Raw genomic sequence first — 23,491 nt, forward strand, 5'->3', positions numbered from 1 at the left:
TATCAGGTCTTAGCTCCTGTGTCCACAAAGTGGGTCTGGGCAATAATGCTTTCGTGCTGGTGACAGAGTAACTTCTTCAAATCCCATCTCATTTTTATTATGCCCCAAGAACTCATTGGGAGTGTGTGTGTGTGTGTGTGTGTGTGTGTGTGTGTATAGAGACAGTCACTGCCTACCTGCCTGCCCCAGCTCTACCAAGATGAGAGGAATTTCAATGATGGGAAAATCTGTAGAGATTAGCGTGGGAGCCAGTTGTCACTCAACCCTTCAGGTGAACAAGTTCTCAATATAAGATAATTGTGAGTTGATTTTTCTTAATCTAGCCAAGCTGAAGCCAAGCTTTTATAGCTAGAAAGGCACAGTGTAAATAAAGGCCCTGAAGGGAAAGGCAGGATTGGGTGTGAGGCAGGATCTGCTCAGCCACAGAGAGCTTGAGCCTGCCCACTAACCAGGTGAGCAGTTGGAAGAGAAAGACAACAGAAGGTGGGAGATCTGTCCCAGATGAGGGCAGGAGGAGAGAATGCTAAAGTGAGTCTCCCCTTCTCCTGACTCTCCTAACACACAGACAGAACCTTCCCAGCAAATGCAGTTCCCCTCTCTCTTGGCACCCCAAATCTTGTCTTGGCGAGCCAAGGGAAGGAGGGGCCCTGTCTCCAGGCTGCTGCCTCAGCTTAGCCACCAGGTATAAGGCAGAAGTGCTCTATCCAAAAGGCATTGCTTCTTTTTTTCCCCTCATCTCAGCTTCTCTCTCTTGTCCTCTGTTTCAGAGGAAACTGTTTTGCGGTATAAGATGGGGATAAGATCCCAAAGGAGCAGAAATGTTTTCTTTATGGTGGGCACAGCTTGGTGGTTGGAAAGAGAGATGCCTCCATTGTTTCCAAGCACAGGGAGGGCAGGACTGAGCAGTGATGGCTCTATCACCACAGGAGTGAAGTAAAGGGAGAAATTACAACCAAGTAATTGTAGATCAGGGTTGCCTGGCATTGGGTTGGAAGCCACGCCCTGTCCTGTTGCAATTTCCACCCCTTTATCTTTAATTCCCATGAATCAAGTAGGTTCTGTTGGAAACCCGTTTTATTCGACTCATACATGATGACACCATTGAAAACAAAAGGAGGTGAATATAGTTAAAAGTTTGCTTTATTTTTTAAATATTAGACGAATACAGAATTCTAAGAACCTCTTTCAGGAGCACAAATGGAAACAGTTTAGAAGAGAAATATTTTGACAGTACGCCAGAGTCGCTAGAAATCCCTCATGTATCAACATCCCCGATTTAAAAGGTGTTTTAAATTGAGACTGATTAATATATAACAAGCAACTATTTTGTCCCTCTAGTCCACATAATCTTTTGAAAAATTATTTTGGTTTCTGAGCCATCTCCGGTGGTACTCAGCGTCAATGTTTTCGGGGGGTCTCTCCCTGCAGTGTTTGCATGACCAGGAGGTCTCTGCGTCCCAGCATGTGCTCCAAGCATTTGAGCCATCTCCCTGACCCCTGCATAGTTTTAATTAAAGGAAAGTTTGAGTTTGCTAAACATCTATCACTCTGCCATGTCTGACAGGAAATTTCACCCATTGTTAATTCAAGATCAACTCACAATCAGGCATTGTTCTGGAGAATAAAAGGGTCCCAGAGTAGCATTAAGAAACCATCTTAGTCTCCTGAGGTGGAGGACCTCATAGAACAAAAGGCAAAAGATACGTTTCAGCAGCCTTTTTCTTATTTCTTTCACCAGACAATGCTGAGATAAAGGAAAATCTTTGAAGGTTTCTTTTTATAAAATATAAAAAAAATGCAGGCAGATTTGCTCTCCAAACTTAGACTTCGCTTGCCATGATAATATTAGTTCTTTTGAAATGTCTTTAACCCTCAAATTAAAAATAAACAGGGATGGGCACTCTTATTATTCATTTTCCGTATCTCTTCTCTCTTACAGTCTACAAAAATGTAGCTGACTGAGGTGAAAACATGAGTGATGAGAATTTTAGAGTTTCAATAAGCTTATTCCAACAGACTTGGCCATTTTGGTGAGGATGCAGGCGTTCCTGGGACAATGCACAGATGGAAAATATTAGGAGAGCTCATCTTCAGCACCTTAAATTGAAGTCATTGGCAGAGGCGATAGGATGACGATGCTTTATTTTAATATTCAATTCTGCTCCAGTAGAACATGGTACCCAGCAGAACCCAAAACTAGAATACAAGGGGGGGGGGGAAAGAGAATAACAGAACATAAATAAGGAATAATTTCTAGAAACATACTAGGGGCAAAAGGTGTTAAGTTCATTCAGACATAGGTGATCCCGGTTTTTAAAGAAATCTTGAGCGTCATTTTAGGGACAGAATGAGCACTGGGACTCAGCTAGAATGGTCTGAAGAATATGTAACAGAACTCAAGATACTTAACTCAGGCAAGGAGTTGCAGTATCTAAGATCTGTGCCAGACATTCAGAAGAACAAAAACAACCAGTGCTGGCATGGATGTGGGGAAAAAGGGACGCTCTTTCATTGTTGGTGTGAATTCCCACTCGTCCAGCCTTTCTGGAAAATAATATGAACAGTCCTTCAAAAACTAGAAATTGAGCTTCCATATGACCCCGCAATACCACTTCTCAGAATATATCCTGAGGATGCAAAAAGCACAGTAGAAATGACATCTGTACCTATATGTTCATTGCAGCACTGTTCACAATAGCCAAAACCTGGAAACAACCCAAGTGCCCTAGAACAGATGACTGGTTAAAGAAACTTTGGTATATCTATACAATGGAATACTATGCAGCTGTCAGGAGAGATGAAGTCATGAACTTTGCTTAGAAATGGAAAGACATGGAGAGTATCATGCTAAGTGAAATGAGTCAGAAAGAGAGGGACAGACATAGAAGGACTGCACTCATTTGTGGAGTATAAAACAACATCACATGAGACTGACGCCTAAGGATAGTAGATACACAGGACAGGAAGATTGCTCCACAGGTGAAAGCCTGCCTTATGAGCAAAGGGGAGAAGGCAGCTGTAATAGAGAAGGGATCACTAAGAAAATGGTGGCTTGAGGAACAATTCGGGATGGGAGATGTGTGAAGAAAGTAGATAAAGGACCAAACATGATAACCCCTCAGTGTTTGTATTGCAAACCATAATGCCCAAAAGGAGAGAAAGAGTATGGGGAATATTGTCTGCCATGGAGGCAGGAGGAGGATGGGAAAGGGGGGATATACTGGGGATATTGGTGGAGGGGAATATACACTGGTGGAGGGTTGGGTGTTTGGGTGTTGGGTGTTTGATCATTGTGTAGTTATAACCCAAACATGAAAGCCTGTAACTATCTCATGGTGATTCAATAAAATTAACATAAAAAATCTATTTCTTCTAAGATGGGGGATTGGCCGCCTATATGGCTACTATTGTGCGGGTTCAGGGGCATGTGACTCCTTGTTCATAGTAGACCTTTACTACATTTCCCTTCCTTTCTAGAATTTCAGGAGTCCATTTGATGCTTGTGTTTCAGATGGTCCTGGAATTCTAAGATACTCAAAAGGCTTGAGGCATGATTGCTGTTAACATGATCTAGACAGGACCTTCACTATTACCCCTTTTCATTCTTTTGGCAAGTTATTATGCATTTAACTATGCACTGGGGGTATAAGTGGTACTTAGTTTCAGACTCCCCACCCCCCAAGACGAACACATTACAGAGGAGTGACTATAGCAGAGGGATGCAGGGTGTCATGAGAGTTCCTGAGAATGTAAAGAGGGTCATACTTCAAGAGAGTCATGCGGGGCCTATTGAGGAAGGTCATTTTTCCATGTTTGCTTAACTCAGTTTCTCATGTCAATCCAATCTTTCCAATCTTTCTATTTTTACTACTATATGCTTTTGGGGTGGAGTCACACCAGGCCAGAGCTTACTCCTGGCAGGGCTTGGGGTACTATATGCAGTACTGGGGATAAAAGTCAGGTCGACTGAGTGCAACCTGACTCTAACCCATTTTTCTTAAAGTTAGGCTTTTATTGGGGAGGTATGACCTGAATATTAAGACTGTTTGGACAAAGATAGACTTTATTTGCCTTTTTCACTGTTTCCATCTTTGGGTTGGTAGTACAAAAGCAGCGGAAGATAAATCTGTTGCAATGTGAGCAAGAATTAAGGAAGAGCATGGAAATCCTTCGATTTGCTCAAGGAAGGGCTGGAGTGATAGCACAGCGGTAGGGCGTTTGCCTTGCACGCAGCCAACATGGCCGACCCAAGTTCGATTCCTCTGCCCCTTTCGGAGAGCCCAGCAAGCTACCGAGAGTATCTCGCCCGCACGGCAGAGCCTGGCAAGCTCCCTGTGATGTATTCGATATGCCAGACACAGTAACAACAAAGTCTCCAATGGAGACGTTACTGGGCCCGCTCGAGCAAATCGACGATCAATGGGAGGGCCTTTACTTTACTTTACTTTATGAAAATCCTTGTGTTCATCAAGGCTCTTCACCTGCATTAAAACCAATATTTGACTTGAGATGGTTTTTGATGAAATATTGGGAATTCCTGATTGTATTAAATGTTCACCTGTGAGTACTTTTTTTGAGGTTTGGGGGAGGAATATCTGGCTGTACTCAGATCTTACTCCTGGCTCTACCCTCAGGTATCACTCCTGGCAGTGCTTAGGGGACCATATGGTGTCCTGGGGATTGAACCTGGGTCATCAAGGTAAAAGGCAAATACCCTATCTATTGTACTGTCGCTCTGGACCCATATCTATCTTTTTAAATATTCTGTATGATGCAGAGGAAGTATGAATAAAGTAGTTTTGTGATGCATGGAAATATGTAAAATATGTATGACTTATGGAAAAATGTGAGTTGTGCACTGAACTACCCGTTATTTTCATAAACACTGTTTTTGCTTGGAAATAAAGACTAACACATGAGCTATGGTGTTGAGATTTGGGTGTTTGGCAGGCATTTTCTCAAAAATTCACAGCCTGTCACTTCCAAGCAAACAACTGACAATATTTATTGGCAGTGATAAATTTGTCTTTGAAGGAAATATCAGAAAACATGTATTTGTTACTGTGAGCTTAAAAGTATCCTGACATTTAAGGTCTCTTCAATGTTGCAATATCAATGAACACATTTTATTTTGTTTTGCATGAATAAGTCAGTCAATATTAAAGATTGGTATATCAGTGAACTGTTTTCCCACATAATTACTGCATAATGTTATAGACTCATTCACCAGTAGAAGAGTTCTGAAATGTATAAGATGACTCAGTATTGTGTATTATGTACTCAATATTGCAATTTGAAGAGTATGTGGACAGAGTTTCATATTTCATCTTGTAGCTAACACCTAAGTACACTACTTGCTACTTGACCAATTTTGTGTAGTGTCTAGGAAAGATACTGAAAATATATTTAGATAAGCCTACTAAAATATTAAATTTTTTTAGTTACAAATCTCTGTTGGGCTGGAGCGATATCACAGCGGGTAGGGCATTTGCCTTGCATGCGGCTGACCCAGCCAACCCAGGTTTAATTCCTCCGCCCCTCTCAGAGAACCCAGCAAGCTACCGAGAGTATCTCACCCACATGGCAAAGCCTGGCAAGCTACCTGTGACATATTCGATATGCCAAACACAGTAACAAGTGTCACATTGGAGATGTTACTGGGCCCGCTCGAGCAAATCGATGAACAGCGGGAGAACAGTGACAGTGACAGTGACATATCTCTGTTAAGATAGAGTTTTGTCAAATCCTTCAGCCTAAGAAACATAACTACTTTCATGAAGCAGCAAATGTGAGGATCCAGTTGTCTTCCATTAATCCAATTAAATTAAGACAATTAAGACAATAATTAATGCAATTAAAGAGTGAAACATTTCCACTTTTCTCACTATTTTTTAGTTTGAAAAATAGTTATTTTTTTCATGAAAAGTTAAACATTAACATGTTATTGACTTATAAGTGAGTTAATCAGTATTAATTTTTTGTGTTAATTTTCCAAAGGGTAGATACCAATAGATACAACTCATAGCAAAACACTTTGTAACATCCTCAATAATATTAGATAGTATAAAGGGTTCTGAAATCATATTTTGGGATTGCTTTCCCAAAGCAATGGTTTTATATTCTGATGGCAAATCAGGCACATTGGTAGTGGTGGGGGAGTTGGATTCTTTCCCTAGTGCAATTCGAACTGAGTTAGACTCTCTGAGGTCAGGATCCAACCCCTCAAAGCTCCCTTCGGAGGATTTGGTGAGCAGCCAAGCCTCCAAGGCTTGAACCTCTCTCTTGAAACATGCACATGAATCGAAGTGGGCAATATGGTCGAAGGTGAGACTGGTGGAGGCAATTCTTTGGAAGAAGCCATCTGGAGAATCTTCAAAAGATCTTGTCTTTGATCTCGAATTACCATGATTTAATGAGATCAGAAGACCTGGAGAAGTTGTCAGGGGCATCCAGCTCAGACAGGAGAAAGATCTGGCCAGCCAGACTTGTTCTCTCTCCCTGATTGGGAATTAACACCAGCACCTGCATGCAACAAGTCAACAGCACCTCACTGTCCCTGTTCTTGTTCTGGGCCCACCAGCTGCCAGAGAGGCCCCAGAACCGAGGTTGTTTCCAGGCTAGTGTGGTTGGCACTCCCACCTGAAGGTCTTGCCTCATCATCATTCTCTCACAGATACAAATACCCTGAAGTACTCACAGTCCAGCAGAGAATGGCAAATCCAAACCAGGCAACTCCCCAGGCCTGTCGGTTCAATGGGCCAGAGATCAGTTCATAGCAGCCCTGGAGGAAGCGTTGATTCCACAAAGCAAAGGGACCAGAAAGGGAGAGGGGTGAGAACACAGATCACTATGTGAATCAATAACACCCCAAGTCCTGTTTAGCAAAACTCACAACCTGGGGACAGTTAGATACTTACATTGCCTTGTTGAGGGAAAGAATTCTGGCTGTTAGATCGAATGTCCTTCTCTCCCAGAAGGGAGCACAACATGACACCATAACCATGCCACTGGCCCCCGCACCAGGCTGTTTTACTCGGGGTGCCCCAGAGGGAGGCGGGTGAGACCCCCTCCTGGCCCCAATGGATCCAGCCCCAGCAGCCGAAAACCTCCAGAACTCAACAGTTGCCATGCTTGGAACGAGCCTCACCCATGAGTCAACCTATTCCTGGACTGCGTGGCCGCATTCTTGGCCATGCGACACTTCATAGGACACAACGTACCTAAACTCTAAGAGTACTACACCACATTTGATGGTGTTCAAAGTAGGAGGGAAACAGTCTTAGAGGAAAAATTTTTTTAAACAGATGTTTATATAAAAGCACACAAAGATCAACCTTTAACAACACATTAGTGATCATTTACAGAAGGTCTTAATGACCCCTAGATGAAATACAACAATCTTCATACTCTTTCCTCTCAGGATACTTTTTTTGTAGCATTTTAAGTGGTTTTTCATAGCAAATAATACAAAATATATTGTTTTGGTTCTGCTTTGGGACAGGGGTTGGGGCTTAGGATAGAAACATTCGAAATATAGTGGTGGGAAGATGTAATGGTGGTGGGACTGGTGTTTGAATATTAAATGTAATCAAATATTGTGAACTACTTTATAAAATAAAAAAAAGGATTCTGGCTGTTTTCTACCCCATTTATTAGGGCTATCACTCAGTCTCACAAAGGTGCTATAGTGAACTGTGGGTATCTCCCATTTCCCCAACCCTGTGTGGATGGGGAGATATTCTAAGAACTAGAAACCCTGCGTTGTGGAGGACAGAGCCCTGGAGATGAGGTGTGTCTGTGAGAGGAAGATTTAGGAGGAAAGATGTGACAAAGGAAAAGTCTCTGAGGCTGGAGAGAACATGCTAGGGAGAGTGAGAATGTGTGAGTTGTGGGCAAGCATATACATATTTGAAATTAATTTTCCTTTTTGCTAATTTGTTTTTGTTTTTGGGCCACCCCTAGTGCTGCTCAGGGCTTGTTCCTGGTTCTGAGCTCAGGGATTACTCCTGGCAGGGCTCAGGGGACCATACGTGGTGTTGGGTATTCAACCAGGGTTTGCATGTGCAAGGCAAGTGCCTTACCTTCTGAATGACCTTTCTGGCCCCCAATTGCTTTTCTTAAAAGACAAAGCACCCCATAAATGTTATGACTGTTAAGCCTGAAAATATCTACGTCCATTCCTAGATGGACTTCACTCATTTTGACTCTTGTCATGCTGATCTTGTTACTGTTCCTCCCAATCTGGGGTCTTTTCATAGGCAATTTACTCTTTCTCTGTCTTTGAGTGGAATTATTTCCTCACTTAATTCAGATCACTGTGTGACTATCACCCAAACAAAGCCTCTTCTTCTTCTTCTTCTTCTTCTTCTTCTTCTTCTTCTTCTTCTTCTTCTTCTTCTTCTTCTTCTTCTTCTTCTTCTTCTTCTTCTTCTTCTTCTTCTTCTTCTTCTTCTCCTTCTTCTATTGAATCACTGTTATATAGACCCTTACAAAGCTGTTCATGATTGAGTTTCAGTTATACAATATCCCAACACCCATCCCTCCACCAGTGCAATTTCCCAGCACCAGTCTCCCCAGTTTCCCTCCCACCAATTCAACCCACCCCCCCATCCCAGCTTGCCTCTACAGAAAGCACCTCTCTTCTCTCTCTAGCTTTCTGTTTCTCTATTTTAGGCATCGTGGCTTGCTTTACAGATGCCAAAAGGTTATCATCTATATCCCTTTACCTGAAACAAAGCCCTTCTTGAAAATCAGAGAAAATCTTTTGCTCCATCATTCTATGGGCGCATCATTTCTTAGCATGACCTATAGTGGCAATTGGGGCATTTTTCAAAAAACGTGTAAGGTACCACTGATGCTTGGTGCTTGGCCCAGGACTGGGTCTTGCCCTCCTGGAGCCTGAGAGTTTTTTAAACTATCAATACATTTTTCATTTACTGCCTCTACATGATGCTTTCCCCCCTTAAGTTATTGTAAGGGTGCTTAAAAGATCATTGAACGGTCTTCCTTCATTCACTCATAGTATTCTTGAAGTGTAGTTATCAGAATTTGCACAAAGCACTCCTGGGACCAATGAACCCAGAATTATAATCCTTATATTTGCATCTAACACATATATCTATGCATACATTATAATATAGATACATACATATGTACATTATATGTACACATATATGTGTGTCTATATATATAGACACATATGCACACTCATATATACAAATATACTCTCAGAATTACCATTACTTTGATTTTTCAAAAACTAACAAGGCAAATTTTGGTTTAAAATAAATTATTTTTTGAAATGCCAATTCTATGCATTGTACAGATAGTTATAATTTTTTAAAAAAGCTGAATTTTGCTATTACTATGCTCATGTTTTTTTTTAAATGTAAACTCTTTCAGATTAGGTCTGGATCAGCATTCCCATTTTACTAACAGAGAAGGAAAGAGTTAATATTTCCTAAAATTTAGGGGAGAGGAGGCACAATTCCTTACTGAGAGGTTATTACCGACTGTTAACAGTATTTACCCGTGAGGAGCAGAAGAGGTTTGGCAGGTGTTGAGAAGAGCGAGGACTCACCTGGCTGTGATAATAACCAGGCACTCCTAGTTTGCAGGCATCCAGGTTAAGAGGCTCTTTAAGTTTGCTCATAACACAGCACTGGCGAGGCCAGGGATAGTCGGCATCAATATTCTCCTTCCGGAAGGCAGATGTGTATTTCTGCCAGTCTGAAGGGCCGTTGACGCCACAGCAATTGTCCTGTCAGCAGAGGAAAGGCATGAAATCCTCTTCATGGTTTTTGCTAGACACATTGATGTAGTCACTAAGATTTTTTTGAACGAAAACAATATGGAGGTGTATCTTATGATACAGTTACTAAAAATTCTCAAAGGAAAGCTGAAGGTATTGCTAACTTTTTAAGGTATTGCTAAATGTTTAGAATTTGCCAACTGTTTTTATGTTTATTACTTTACTAATCGCTAACGACTTTGTAAACCTTTGACAAGTTAAATTCTCAAAATCTCATTTTTCAGCCTGAGTGCCCGAGAACAGATGACTGGTTAAAGAAACTTTGGTACATCTACACAATGAAGTACTATGTAGCTGTTAGAAAAAATGAAGTCATGAAATTTACATACAAGTGGTACTACATGGAAAATGTCATGCTAAGCGAAATGAGTCAAAAAGAGAGGGATAGACATAGAAAGATCGCATTCACCTGGGTAACATAAAGTAACAAAATAAGAGACTAACACCCAAGAACAGCTGTGATAAATACCAGGTTGTTCACTCCATGGCTTAGAGGCCAGCTGCACACTCTAGGGGTAAAGGCAGCTCAGATAGAGAAGGGAGCACCAAATAAAGGGTTCTGGGAAGATCCGCCCAGAATGGGAGATGCATGCTGAAAGTAGACTATAGATTGAACATGCTACCCAATGTCTCTTCTGCAGATCACAGCACTCAAGGAGAGAGAGAACAAAAGGGAGTGCCCTGCCACAGAGACAGGGTGGGATGGGGGAAAGGGGGTGGGAGGGATACTGGGATTGGTGGGGGTGGAGAATGGGCACTGGTGGTGGGATGGGTACTTGATCATTGTACAACTGAAACCCAACCACAAAAACTTGTAAGTCTACAACTGTACCTCATGGTGTTTCACTAATAAAAAAAAACTCATTTTCCTTGATTATACAATTGGAATAAATATAGTACCCACCTCATGTAGTGTAAGAATTACATTAGTATACTTAGTATACAATGCCTAAACCTAAAAAAACTTTAATTCTTAGTAATTCTAATATCAGTATAGCAATGTTAAAGAAGTATAATTATTCTCATGAGAAAATTGAGAATCAGAAAGTTAAAAAAATTTAGTGATGATATATCAAGTTTTAAGTTTCTATCTTAAAAAAACACATTTTTAGAGTAATTATATATTACACTTACAACATGAGAAAACTGAATGGAAAAAATGGTCCAGGTCTAGTGCACACCACTATGTTTTCACATAGAAAAGGAAAACTAATGATCACATAAGCTAGCATGGTAAGCCCCCGGATAAAATTGAGGATAGAAGCTAAAAACAGATTGCATTACTTTCTTCCTCTTTATGAATTCTGCTAATGTATTTTGAGGAGAGAAATTAAAACTATAGGATCTTTTAACTTTGAGAATAAATATATCCCAACAAACCTAAAGATAAATCAACTACTTTAAAAAAAGCATATTCTACTTTGCCTCTGAAGTGTGGAACCATATAACCAAAGGAAAGAATCAGTGATCAGTGTGCATTTTGACCTGAGCTAAAAGTTTAGGGAAAAGTCATTAAGTTTGAGCTATCCTTCCTTCAGAATGGCAAGGTAGATTTTTCCAGTGTGTGAGCACTGACACTGTTTTATGAAGAGCTCTGTTCTTCTCACACAGAAAATAACACTTTACCTGAACTCAGAGGTCCATTTAAATCCTGTCTTTGCTACTGATGCATGATTTGGGATAAATTACTTTATCTTTTGAATAAAATTACTTACATTTGTCTCATGCTTATGCAGAAGGCAGATGTTGGTCAAAGAGTGCAAAGTTCCGGGTTTAAAATGATTATGTTCTCTGCAGAAAGTAGACTATAGACCAAACATGATTGCCACTCAATGTTTCTTTCGCAAACCACAACACCCAAAAGGAGAGAGAGAACAGAGGAGAATGCCCTGCCACAGACGCAGGTGGGATGGGGGGAAGGGGGATGGGAGGGATACTGGGATCCATGGTGGTGGGAAATGGGCATTAGTGGAGGGATGGGTCACTGTATAATTGTATAATTGAAACCCAAGCACAAAAATGTGTAAGTCTGCAACTGTACCTCATGATGTCTCACTATTAAAAATTTTTTAATATAAAAAATGATTATGTTCTGGGGATCTATGCTTCAGTGTTCATAGTTAGCAATCTGTACTTTACACTGGATAATTGTTGAAAGATACTAAATGTTCTCATCACAAGATGAGATGACATTAAGTGACAAGATGGAAGTGTTAATGCTTTCAAAATTACACAGCTTTATCTCAATAAAGCTAGGAAAAACTATTAAAATAGAAAAAATCTTATTAACTTTTGTTAATAAAGATAAGTTACACACATATGCTACAGTTAGATAGTTAGATGGGTTCTGTGGAGGAGTGAGAAAAAGGGAAAAGGAGACAGTATGGGGAAATCGCTATGAGAAGTATATTAGACTCCCTCTTGTGCCTAACTGGGCTGGAGCGATAGCACAACGGTAGGGCGTTTGCCTTGCACGCAGCCAACATGACCGACCCGAGTTCGATTCCTCCGCCCCTCTCGGAGAGCCCGGCAAGCTACCGAGAGTATTCGATATGCCAAACACAGTAACAACAAAGTCTCCATTGGAGACGTTACTGGGCCCGCTCGAGCAAATCGACGATCAACGGGAGAACCTTGTGCCTAACCAAGAACAGAGGAATCTTGAGACAAAAGGGCCTTAAGACTGAGGGTGGAAAGATAATACAGTGGTTAGGCCCTTGCCTTGCATGCAGCTGACTTGGGTTTGATCCCCAGCACCCAATGTGGTCCCTTGAGTCCCTCCAGGAGTGATCCCTGAGCACAGAGCAAATGTTTAAGGCCTGAGCACTGTGGGAGGAGGCCCAGAAGCAAACAAACCCTTCTAACCCAGGTAGTCTGTGGCTACCAACTTCCTGAGAGGGAACTCTGGAAAACCAGTTTCGGCTAAGGCACAGCGTGCTCAGCAAACAGACCCCTCCCCTTATTTCATTTTAATCCTCATTAAGCCCCAAACACATATTAACTTACATTGCTCCCTCCCCCCCCCCAGGTTGCATAATTAAATGCTAATCATACTTCAGATATGTGAGTAAGCATGTCACAGGTCACAGGTCACAGTCCTCCCGTTGTTCATCGATTTGCTCGAGCGGGCCCAGTAACGTCTCCATTGGAGACTTTGTTGTTACTGTGTCTGGCATATCGAATACTCTCGGTAGCTTGCCGGGCTCTCCGAGAGGGGCGGAGGAATCGAACTCGGGTCGGCCATGTTTGTCGCTTGTAAGGCAAACGCCCTACCGCTGTGCTATCGCTCTAGCCCTAAGTAAGCACGTAGTCTTTATCTATATGTTCAACTTTGGCACCACCCCAGTTATGCTGCTCATGCCCAAATCTTCATGCTCAACCTCTCACTCTCTTCTCCTTAGGAAAACCTCCTCCCCTGAAACCCAGTGCAATTCTCTTCCTGGAGAGAGCCTGCATCCACACCTTGGGTGTGTATTCTGTCTTTACTAAATCTCTGCTATAATCTACAATGTCTTAGCCTTGAATTCTTTTTCCAACAGAAATAAAGAACTGAAGTGTAGCAGGACCTGGTGGGCCCGCATCCCTTCATCTCGGGGAGATGGCTTGGAGTAGGCGATGTGAGAACTGGACTGCAATAAAGCAACATGCCAATAGATGCCACCGTCTCACACAAAGTCTCAGCTAAAAAGGAAACATTCAGAGAGTAAACATCTACTTTCACAGTGTTTTAAGTGAAACACTCAATGTGGCAAAAGTATTTTGCCTGACAAAATTCTACTTTTTTTAGACAATTCATTTGTCTTCAGTACCTTTCCCATTAAAATGAATTTCCCCAGAGAGATGAGGAATGAAACAATCTAGTAAGATAAGATACAATTTTGACATTGGTTTCTAAAAGAGATTCTTGAAAAGAGAAGAAAGTCTCACTAGGAGGAATAATCTGGGGGGAAATTTAAAAGCTAAGTACAAACTCCAACCCCTTAGCCTGGAAAGGACAAAACTTACATAAGTGGTTTCTTTTGAAAAAAAATTTAATCCATTTGAATCATTACCCTCTACCTTCGTAAAAACTGGAACAAAGCTCTCATAAAACTTTGTTTATGCTGTGGGACATACATAAACATTAACTCTTTCTTTCTTTTTTTGGGGGGAGGTTACACCTGGTGATGCTCAGGGGTTGCTCCTGACTGCATGCAGAAATGACTCCTGGTGGTGCTCCGTGGACCATATGGGGTGGGGGGATTAAACTTGGGTTGGCTGTGTGCAAGGCAAATATCCCACCCACTGTACTAATGCTACATCACTATTTTTTATTTATTTAAAAATGCTGAAAAGAGGAGGACATAGTTTGAATGGTGAAGACCACGCCTAGTTTATATGAGACCCTGAGTTCCGTGAACCCCAAAGCACCACTGGGTTTGACCACATTGTCTCCTAGCATCATTATAGGGGCCTGCAGCCCCTAAAAGATCTGAAACTAAAAAGATGTTGTGACCCACTAAACTGAGTTCAAAACCGACGAATGGGCTCCAACATGCAATTGAACAACTTTGACTCATACTAGACCCATTAAAAACAAAAGGTAGAAATTTGATATGACATGAAAATTTTTTCTCCCCTGAAGGCAAGAAGAATTTGTGTAACTAAAGGGAGGAGGAGAATCAGATACGACATGGCAAAAGGTAGAATGGGTCTGGTTCACTGACAGAGAGAGGGCTGTGTGCCATTTCTGTTCTAGGATATCATACTCTAGGGCATAGGGTAAAGGTTAAATGTAGTTTAATGCCCAGATACAAAGAGTAATAGTCTCTCAATTGTCAAAGAGCCTCTCTGGAAGTTCACTAGACCACTAGGAGTCTCTCACTGAGCATATCAGTAGCAGGCTCTGTTGAGTATAGTTGAGCATCTGTTGAGTATCTGTTGAGCATAGTTGAGTAAATTGCCTAGAACTCAGCTTTATTTTGCCAGTGTAGCACAGAGAATGCGGCCAGATATTTCCCAGATAGAACCAACAGGGCAGAGTAGATGAATGGAAGAAGATGAAAAGAAAGTTGGCTTGATTTCTTGACAACATAACAGATTAGAGACATCACTAATAAATAAACTAAAGATTACGCTTGAGCAAGTGTTAGTAGAAGCTAGTATAGAAAGAAGGTTTTGAGAAGAAACACAATTTCTCTATGCTAACATGTAAGCTCCCTGGAAATTAAATCACCAGAAAGCAAAATGGAAAAGAAGAAAGACCCTTGAATTTGATTGAATAGACATTATTATTATTATTTTAACTTTCATTGATTCACTGTGAGATACAGTTATCAGCTTTCATGTCTGAGTTACAATCACACAATGATCAAACAACCATTCTTCCACCAGTGCACATTTCCTGCCACCAATATCCCCAGTATACCCCCACCTTTCCCACCCTTCCACTACGTCCATGGCAGACAATATTCCCCATACTCTCTCTACTTTCGGGAATTGTGGTTTGCAATGCAGATACTGAGAGGTTAGCATGTTTGGTTCTTTATCTACTTCCGGCATACATCTCCAATCCCGACCGATTCTTCCAAACATCATTTTCTTTGTGATCCCTTCTCTATTCCAGCTGTCCTCTCCCCACCTGCTCATGAGGCAGGCTTCCAACTATTGAGCAATCTTCCTGAGCCTTCTATCTACTGTCCTTGGGTGTCAGTCGTGTGTTATGTCATTTTATACTCCACAAATGAGTGCAGTCCTTCTATGTCACAGAAAGTATCATTATCTATGGTTAATATAGACTGATAACAGGAGCTTCATATATTTGAAGAAGAAATGAAAGAAGAGAATGGAATGGTAATCAAGGGAGCAAAAAGGATACTGAAGCAATTCCTAGGTCTTATGGATCATAGGAAATGGGAAAAAATGAGAGGGTGGAGAGCAGGCATGGTCAACAGGAGACAGGAAGTCTTCTGGTGAAACAGGAGACTGCATTCAATTATAGTCATTGGTGTTGACTAGGAAAGAAAGAGAAACTGAGGCAGGAAATAAAGAGGGCAGATGCAAGAGACGGTAAAACCAGTTCAAAGAAGGGAATTTGCTGGTGATAGATTGAATTGTTGGGGGTTGGGTGGGTAAGGAAAGTAGAAGAGAATTAGAGGGGCAGTGAGACAGTTGAGCTAGACCTGGAATAATGAACGGGATTAAGAATTTACATACATAAAACAATGTAGACCTGATAACAGGTATTCTGAAAGACTTGGAATTATGGATATTTAAGGTCTTGATATAAGGTCTGAATGCTAGTTGGAAAAAAACTGCGTGATCACGTCAAGGCAGCCCATGGTTTTCATAGGAAATATGAAAAGGCACTAAATAGGCAAAAGCAAAATAAATGGATATTGTCTCTTGAGCACCTTCCCTCCCTCTCTCCCCCCTCCCTCCCTCCCTCTCTCCCTCCCTCCCTTTCCTTCACAGGCGGTTACTGCCTGTGCTATCTCCTTAGCTCAATGTTTTTCTTTTAATGTAAGTGATGCCTGAGTTTTAAGACTCCAATATAATTTTTTTATAATGCCATTGCAACTTTAACAGAGATCAACGTCATGTTTCAAAATAAAATAGAGATCTAGGGATTTCACTGATTAATGAATACAACATTTCCCTCCCTCCTCCAATAAATGAGAGGATTAGATGAATATGCTTATATCAAAAGGTAAAGGTAAAGGTAAAGGCCCTCCCGTTGATCGTCGATTTGCTCGAGCGGGCCCAGTAACGTCTCCATTGGAGACTTTGTTGTTACTGTGTCTGGCATATCGAATACTCTCGGTAGCTTGCCGGGCTCTCCGAGAGGGGCGGAGGAATCGAACTCAGGTCGGCCATGTTGGCCGCGTGTAAGGCGAACGCCCTACCCGCTGTGCTATCGCTCCAGCCCCGAGTTCGATTCCTCCGCCCGCTCTGAGCAAATCGACGATCAACGGGAGGGCCTTTATGCTTATATCAAGTCTCTTTTTAAAGAAAACCCCCTTGGAGGCTGACTTATCTTCCCATCAGACAGATAGCCCTTCCAATCACACATACGCTGGTTTACATTCAAAACAGCACCCAAGACTACAAGGCGTTACCTGGAGCATAAGCCTGTCCCAGGTTTTGGTGACACCGTTGTTTTTCCATTGGTCATCGTTGTTTGGAGGAGTATTATTTTGGTACCTCTCAAGCATCTGCTTCAAGAAGAGGTTGGGTGTGAACTATGGTGGGATGAGGAAACATAAGACGGAGAGTTAACGGGACTGGAGACATAGTACAGTGATTAGAGGGTTTGCCTGGCCTGTGGCCAACCCAGATTCAATCCCTGGCATTTCGTATAGTCCTTGCTCATCACCAGGAGTAACTCCTGAGCTTTGCTGAGTGTTCCCAGCCCCTCAGCCCCACACCTCCGCCCCTGTTTCCAAACAACAACAACAACAACAGATGGACGGTTAACACACAAATCCCTAAGGAGGCAAAGTGATTTTTTTTTTGGTCTGTTGCTGGGAGCACTGAGCATCATTGTCTCCTGGAGTACAAATGCTCAGAAGCTCCAATTAGGTGAGGAGTGGTAGTGCTCTAGGTTGTTGAGGTCTCCGTGGATGCAGAAGAACCTCATTTGAAATTTGCAATTAGCCAAAAGTGGGCTATGCCCAGCAGTGCTCAGAGACTATTTCCTGCTCTGTGCTCAGGAATGGTTCCTGCTCCCTGCTGGTGCTCAAGGGATTAGATGTGGTGCCAGGATATTCAACTAGAATCTATCAAAGCAATCGCCTTCAAGGCAAGTGCCTTACCTCCTGTACTATTTCTCTGACCCAAGACCTTGATTTATTTTTTATTTTGGCTTTTCGGCCACACCCAGTCGTGCTCAGGGCTTACTCTACACTCTGGAACCATTCCTGGCAGGTTGATACGGGGTGGCAGGATTCAAACCTAGGTCAGCCACATGCAAGGCAAGCCCCCTGCCCACTGTACTCTCTCAAACCCTAAGATCTTTAATTTAAAAGAAATTCCAGTGAGGGGTTGGGAGATGGCTCACTGGCCTTTCAAGCATGAGGTGTGAGTTTGACCTTTCTGTTGTGTGCTGTGGGTACAGTCCCAGCAGCACTGCTCCTTGTGATCCCAGGTACCACAAACAATTTCTGGCCACACTACAATCAGGAGTGTGTGAGCACCATAACTAAGGGATGTGACTCTCCTCCCCAAAAGCACTGTGATAAAAAAAAGAATGTGAACCCCCCACCTCCATCGTGAGCACCATGTCCAGGCGTGGGGCACCAAAACCTGGTGTGCAATCTCCAATGAGCACCATCACCCACAACCTGAGCCTCGCAAACAAGTGAGTGTGTGTGACCCTGAGTCATCGTCAGAGAGAAAGGAAGGGACCAATGAGAGGAGTCCTAGTGAGACCCAAGCTTGGAAATCACACACCCTGGGTCCAGAATTCTGCTTTTTTGTTTGTTTGGTTTTGGGACATACCTGGCTGTACTTAGGACTTACTCCTGGCTCTGTGCTCAGGGATCACTCCTGGCAGGGTCAAAGAACCTATGGAGTCTTGGAGAATGAACACAGGTCGGCTTTATGCAAGGCAGCACCCTGCCTGCTGTAATATTTCTTCGGCTCCCAGAATTCTCCTCTTAACTCTTATAAAGCTGTCTAACTATGGACAAGCGACTTTGGCTTTTTCTAGGTCCCCTTTTATCAACTACAAAATGGCAATATGATGAGGACGTCTTCATAGAGGTATTGGGAAGAGTAAGTAAAACTCTCCTGTGGTTCTTCGTGTGCATTTTAGAGAACCCGCTATAGAGAAAGGGCTACCTGAAAGGCCACCGATCATGAGGATGAGGTGGCTGTCATCACAGTATTCTGTGCTCTTTGACTTTATTATACTCACAAAGTCTCGCTGTGTTGCTGCTGTGATACAAGACGCCACTTCGAAGCCATATACGATAAACATCAGAATGAAATACTGGTGAAAAAAAAAAAACAGGAGAAAGGTAAGAGATCTTCTAAGATACAACCAGAAGAGAGCCACCCCCATATCCCACTGGTCGCTGTCACGAAAGCTCATGTACTGGCCTGTTCCAGAGACTCAGAAATAAATCTTGAAGAGGCTCAACTAGTCGCCAAAATTTCTTGATATCTGAACACTCAGTCTTAGCTGAGACCTCCAGGCTGAGCTGTGGGGGGGCACAGACCAAGTTCTCAACCTCCTAAAACCTCAGCAGTCACACTCACACTCCACAGCTCCCACCAAGTCTCCTGCCAGATTTCTCAGTTAAATATTCTGGATTTTCTGAAGAGACATCTCCGAACTCTACAAGTATACTAACATCCAGGTAGGAGCTCACCAGATTGGATGGGAATATAAAAATCTCGACTAACAAAAACATTCACACAGAAGACTTAATTTGCAACAACCGCTTAGTAAACCCTCAGACAAGGATTTAATGTCCCCATGGTGAGATACAACAATTCTCACAAATTTGTTTAACCGAAGTGGAAAAAGAAGAGAAATATTAGGTGGCTTCTGAAGTTAACAAAATATGACAGCAAAGATTTTAGAGTGAACAATAAGAAACCTGCATTCTAGATCTGCTATTAGTAGTAAATGCCACTTTAGACATGTTAAAAAAAGACCCTACAAGAAATAGCAGTTAATTATTACATTTTTAAAAGCAAATTCATCTAAATACAATCATCCCTTAATTATGCATATTCAACAAACCCTCAGATATCAGCTGCTTGGGCAAGACTTGGTACAAGGTGCTAATCAGTTCTGGTTTCTCCTTTTCTCCAGAGAATAAGCAGCCTCTGAAAACAGAGATTTCTCAGCCCAGTATTTGAAATTTATGTTTTAAAATGGGAAAAATCAATACAAAAGAATAAATATGTGTCTGAATGGTTGTCAAGAGAATTGATATATTGCAAAGTATGTAGATCCTCATAAATATACTCTCTCTTTGGAGAAATTTTCCTTATGCTTCACAAAAAATTTAGTATTGCAGAGGTCAGGAAAAAAATGAACAGGATCATGTTTAAAAAACATTATCCAGACCAAGTGTCCAGTCTATGAGGGTGGACCCAAGCCTGTAATCATGCAGCTTTCACTGTTTCTCTCTCTCTCTCTCTCTCTCTCTCTCTCTCTCTGTGTGTGTGTGTGTGTTATGGGCCACCCCTACACCACACTGCACCTATTTATGGCTGCGAACTGTTTGAACAACAGGTGGCCTTGGAGTCTATGTGTGGAGCCTGGGAGTTCTGTCTGCTTTTCTCAGCCTTTGGCCCCCAGGCTTGTGGGGAAGGGGGTCTGTGTTCCGCATCAGGGGGCTCGGAGGAGCTACCAGCCGGGCAGGGGAGGCTTTCTGAAAGAGCAGGACCCTCTGCTGCCCTCACCAGCCTGCCAGAATAAAGGCTAGGACTGAAAGTAAGCCAGGCTGGGCGGGGGTGGGGGGCCTTCTGCTGTCTCATAAAGCGTCTCTGTACTCACTGCTACTGTGCTCTCTGTGGGAGCTTGTTTTGTGAGCTCCACTTCAGAGGAAACCCCTGAGGGACTGGAGATGTGGTTCAAAAGAGTGAAGCACGCACCTTGTATGTTCCATCTGTGACATTATGCACTGCCCTGAGCACTGCTGCCCACTCCCTGCTCGACCCTGCCTCAGCCCCCAGTACATGTAGTGCTGACTGAGCACTGAATGGTCAGACCTTCATAGCTGGGAGTCTGGAGGGAAGCAGGGCCAGGGCTCCCAGGCCGAGAGCAGCACTGGCTAGGATCCGAATGAAGAGGAGTAAAGAGAGAAAGTTCGGCAGATAAGGGGCAGAGAACAGAGGGACGGAGAGAAACTCATCAGAGTCACTCTGAAAAGGAGGGTTCGGGGGTGTCTCTCTTTCAGTCCCTTGGAGAGCGTGTGCTCTTCTTTGCAGAGAATGATGAGGACTATTACTTTCGGTGGAGTTCACTTGGCTGTGACACAGGTACACACACAGACACACACACACATACGCACACACGTTGTGTGCATGTGTGCTGCCCAGAGCAAGACTGAGACACAGGTGAATGTTGTCTCTAGGGAGCAGCTCCTCCGCCCCCTTTCCTTTTCATTCCTTTCCCCACCCTCCTAAGTCAGGTTCTTTGCCCTGTAAGTGACTCAAAGAAACCAGAAAACGTCAGTGTGCTGCATTCCGTGGGGATGGGGACAGGGTCAGTGTTAGCTTAGCTGACAGGCAAACTACTAGCACCTTGAGCGGTTGGACTTGTTCTAGAAAGGTGGAACTTAGGTCCTGTGGCATTTGGGCAGGGGTGGGGAAGGAGGTGGGAATCCAGCCCCCTGTGAGAGACAGATGTCCTGATCATGGGGCACAGCAGGGGCTCTCAGCTCTGTTGGCTGGACCTTGCTGCAAAGGCACCCCCTTGCCACCTCTACCTTGCCTGTCTGCATCTGGAGCTCAGAACAGCTCTACCAGGACAAGTTGAGCTTTACCACAGGCAGGTAGAAATTGCAGCTGGACTTCCCAGTGCTCTTGTATTTGTCTATTTTTTTTTTAGTGTTTTCTATGTCCCAGAAAAGCAGAGAGACTCAATAATATATGGGAGGTACAAACTGTCGTAAACTCATCAGCCATGAGCTCAAAAATGTCTGACCATGCTCATAATTTCCCTTGAAAATTCACAAATATGTCATATCCTCTCATTGATAAAAAATCAATAATAATTAATGCTTGGTTAATATTCAAATATTTTTAAATGAGTTGTCAATAATCTAGTCCTCCCTCTGCCGTTTCTTTTTTTCATGTAACTCTTGGTTGGACTTGGTGGGCACATTCACACACAGCAGTGAGCCCAGACCTGGGCAGTAAATCATAATCATCCCCAGCTGTCTCTTCTTTGGGTTCTCTGATAGAAATCTTCTGTACTGGCCATTGTGGAGAGCATCCCTGCTCCCACCTCCTGGGGGGGGGATAACCTTCACTGTGGGGAGAGACTTGCTCTTCTTCACTCCCTCTGCTTCTTCTCTCACTCTCTGCATACACCTACCACGCTATCAAAGCCTTGAGCTGGTGGAAGGAGACGCAACCTATCAGAATTGATCAGGAGACAACTGTAGAGAGTGCTAAGGGCTCACCGCTAGGAGAATTTTCCTGCTGGACTTCATGATGCCAACGATTCCCAGCACTGCAAGGCAGAAGAGGCAGATGCCCACAAACATGCCAATCCAGGCTGCCCCATAGATGTCATCATTGTCGGTGGCTTCCAGGAGCGGGTAAAGGCTGTGCTGGTCTGACACGAAGAAGATGCACTCAGCGGTGAGGGCAATGCCACACATCTGCGAGCAGAAGACACTCTGTCAGGCCAGTGGCCAGGAAAGCGGAAGGGGAAAAGGGTGGGTGCTAAGAGAGTAAGTTGTCCCTGGCTTGGGCCCTGATGGCTGACTCAAACTCCTCATTGTCTGGACACCAACAGCTCCGTCTGTCCCACAGGCAGTTAAGTGCTTCCTTCTTCAGGTCACTTTGTCTTGTGCCATTTAGGAAAGGACTCAGACAATTTTAGACCCTTTCTAGGTTTTTAGCTATGAACACTCATGCAACAGCTTCTCGTGGGGTGATCCCCCTCACCTTCTACCACCTCTGTCACTGTCACTGTCCTCCCGTTGTTCATCGAAGCGGGCCCAGTAACGTCACCATTGTGAGACTTGTTGTTACTGTGTTTGGCATATCGAATATGTCATGGGAGCTTGCCAGGCTTTGCTGTGTAGGTGAGATACCCTCGGTAGCTTGCCAGGCTCTCGGAGAGGGGTAGAGGAATTGAACCCGGGTCAGCCCGGGTCAGCCGCGTGCAAGGCAAATGCCTTACCTGCTGTGCTATCACTCCAGCTCACCACCTCATTGATCATATTTCTGGACTGTAACCTTTCAGCTAACCCTGGTTGTATTTATCGGTACTCAAGAGCCAGGGGATGTTAGTTAGAGTGGCAGGAAAGTTGGGGGTTCTCTTTTTCATTTGCATTTTACACATGAGGGACCAGGGCCCTGACAGGCAATAGCTTGTCCAGAATGAAACGGAGCGGAATCACTCATCACGCCCTCCCCCCTCCTTGGGTCCACTCACATCCTGGCCTCCGTATGGTAAGAACAAGACTCACATCTGTCCCCAAGAGTAGGAGCAGCAGAGCCCCAGGGAAATCTAACCCTGGGAAAACAAGCAAGAAACATCAAGTGTGTGTGAGTGTGTGTGTGTGTGTGTGTGTGTGTATGTGTGTAAGCACTGACTATGCTTGAAAAGCACCTTTACATACTTTAATGTGTTTAAAGCACCTTTACATCTTTAATGTTGGACAGAAAATAACTATTTCAGTTATGGTCTTTTGTAATATTTCATGACAATATTTTGTCAATTTGCTCAAGCGAACCCAGTAACGTCTCCATCGGAGACTTTGTTGTTACTGTGTCTGGCATATCGAATACGTCATGGGTAGTTTGCCAGGCTCTGCTGTGCAGGCGAGATCCTCTCGGTAGCTTGCCGGGCTCTCCAAGAGGGGCGGAGGAATCGAACTCGGTTCGGCCATGTTGGCTGTGTGCAAGGCAAACGCCCTACCGCTGTGCTATCGCTCCAGTCCATCATGACAATATGTAATTAGAAATAAAGTTCCAACTAGTATAATTTTCTAACATATTTCTTAA

At 43.2% G+C, this 23,491-nt stretch overlaps 1 protein-coding gene across 1 annotated transcript in view; it reads right to left on the reverse strand.

Annotated features, from left to right (window-relative positions):
* Positions 1-1,128: 1,128 nt before the first annotated feature.
* Positions 1,129-23,491, reverse strand: part of UPK1B (uroplakin 1B) — a 37,753-nt gene continuing 15,390 nt past the window's right edge. The window contains exons 3-8 of the mRNA XM_056109373.1: positions 21,937-22,137; positions 18,708-18,782; positions 16,909-17,031; positions 9,581-9,760; positions 6,698-6,781; positions 1,129-2,196 (exon numbers count right to left, since the gene is read on the reverse strand). Of these exons, the coding sequence (XP_055965348.1) occupies positions 2,146-2,196; positions 6,698-6,781; positions 9,581-9,760; positions 16,909-17,031; positions 18,708-18,782; positions 21,937-22,137 (714 nt within the window). The 3' untranslated portion in view covers positions 1,129-2,145. The remainder of the gene's footprint in view (positions 2,197-6,697; positions 6,782-9,580; positions 9,761-16,908; positions 17,032-18,707; positions 18,783-21,936; positions 22,138-23,491) is intronic.

This window comes from Sorex fumeus, unplaced genomic scaffold (genome assembly GCF_029834395.1).
Source record: "Sorex fumeus unplaced genomic scaffold, SorFum_2.1 ptg000265l, whole genome shotgun sequence".
In the NCBI taxonomy this organism is placed as follows: domain Eukaryota; kingdom Metazoa; phylum Chordata; class Mammalia; order Eulipotyphla; family Soricidae; genus Sorex; species Sorex fumeus.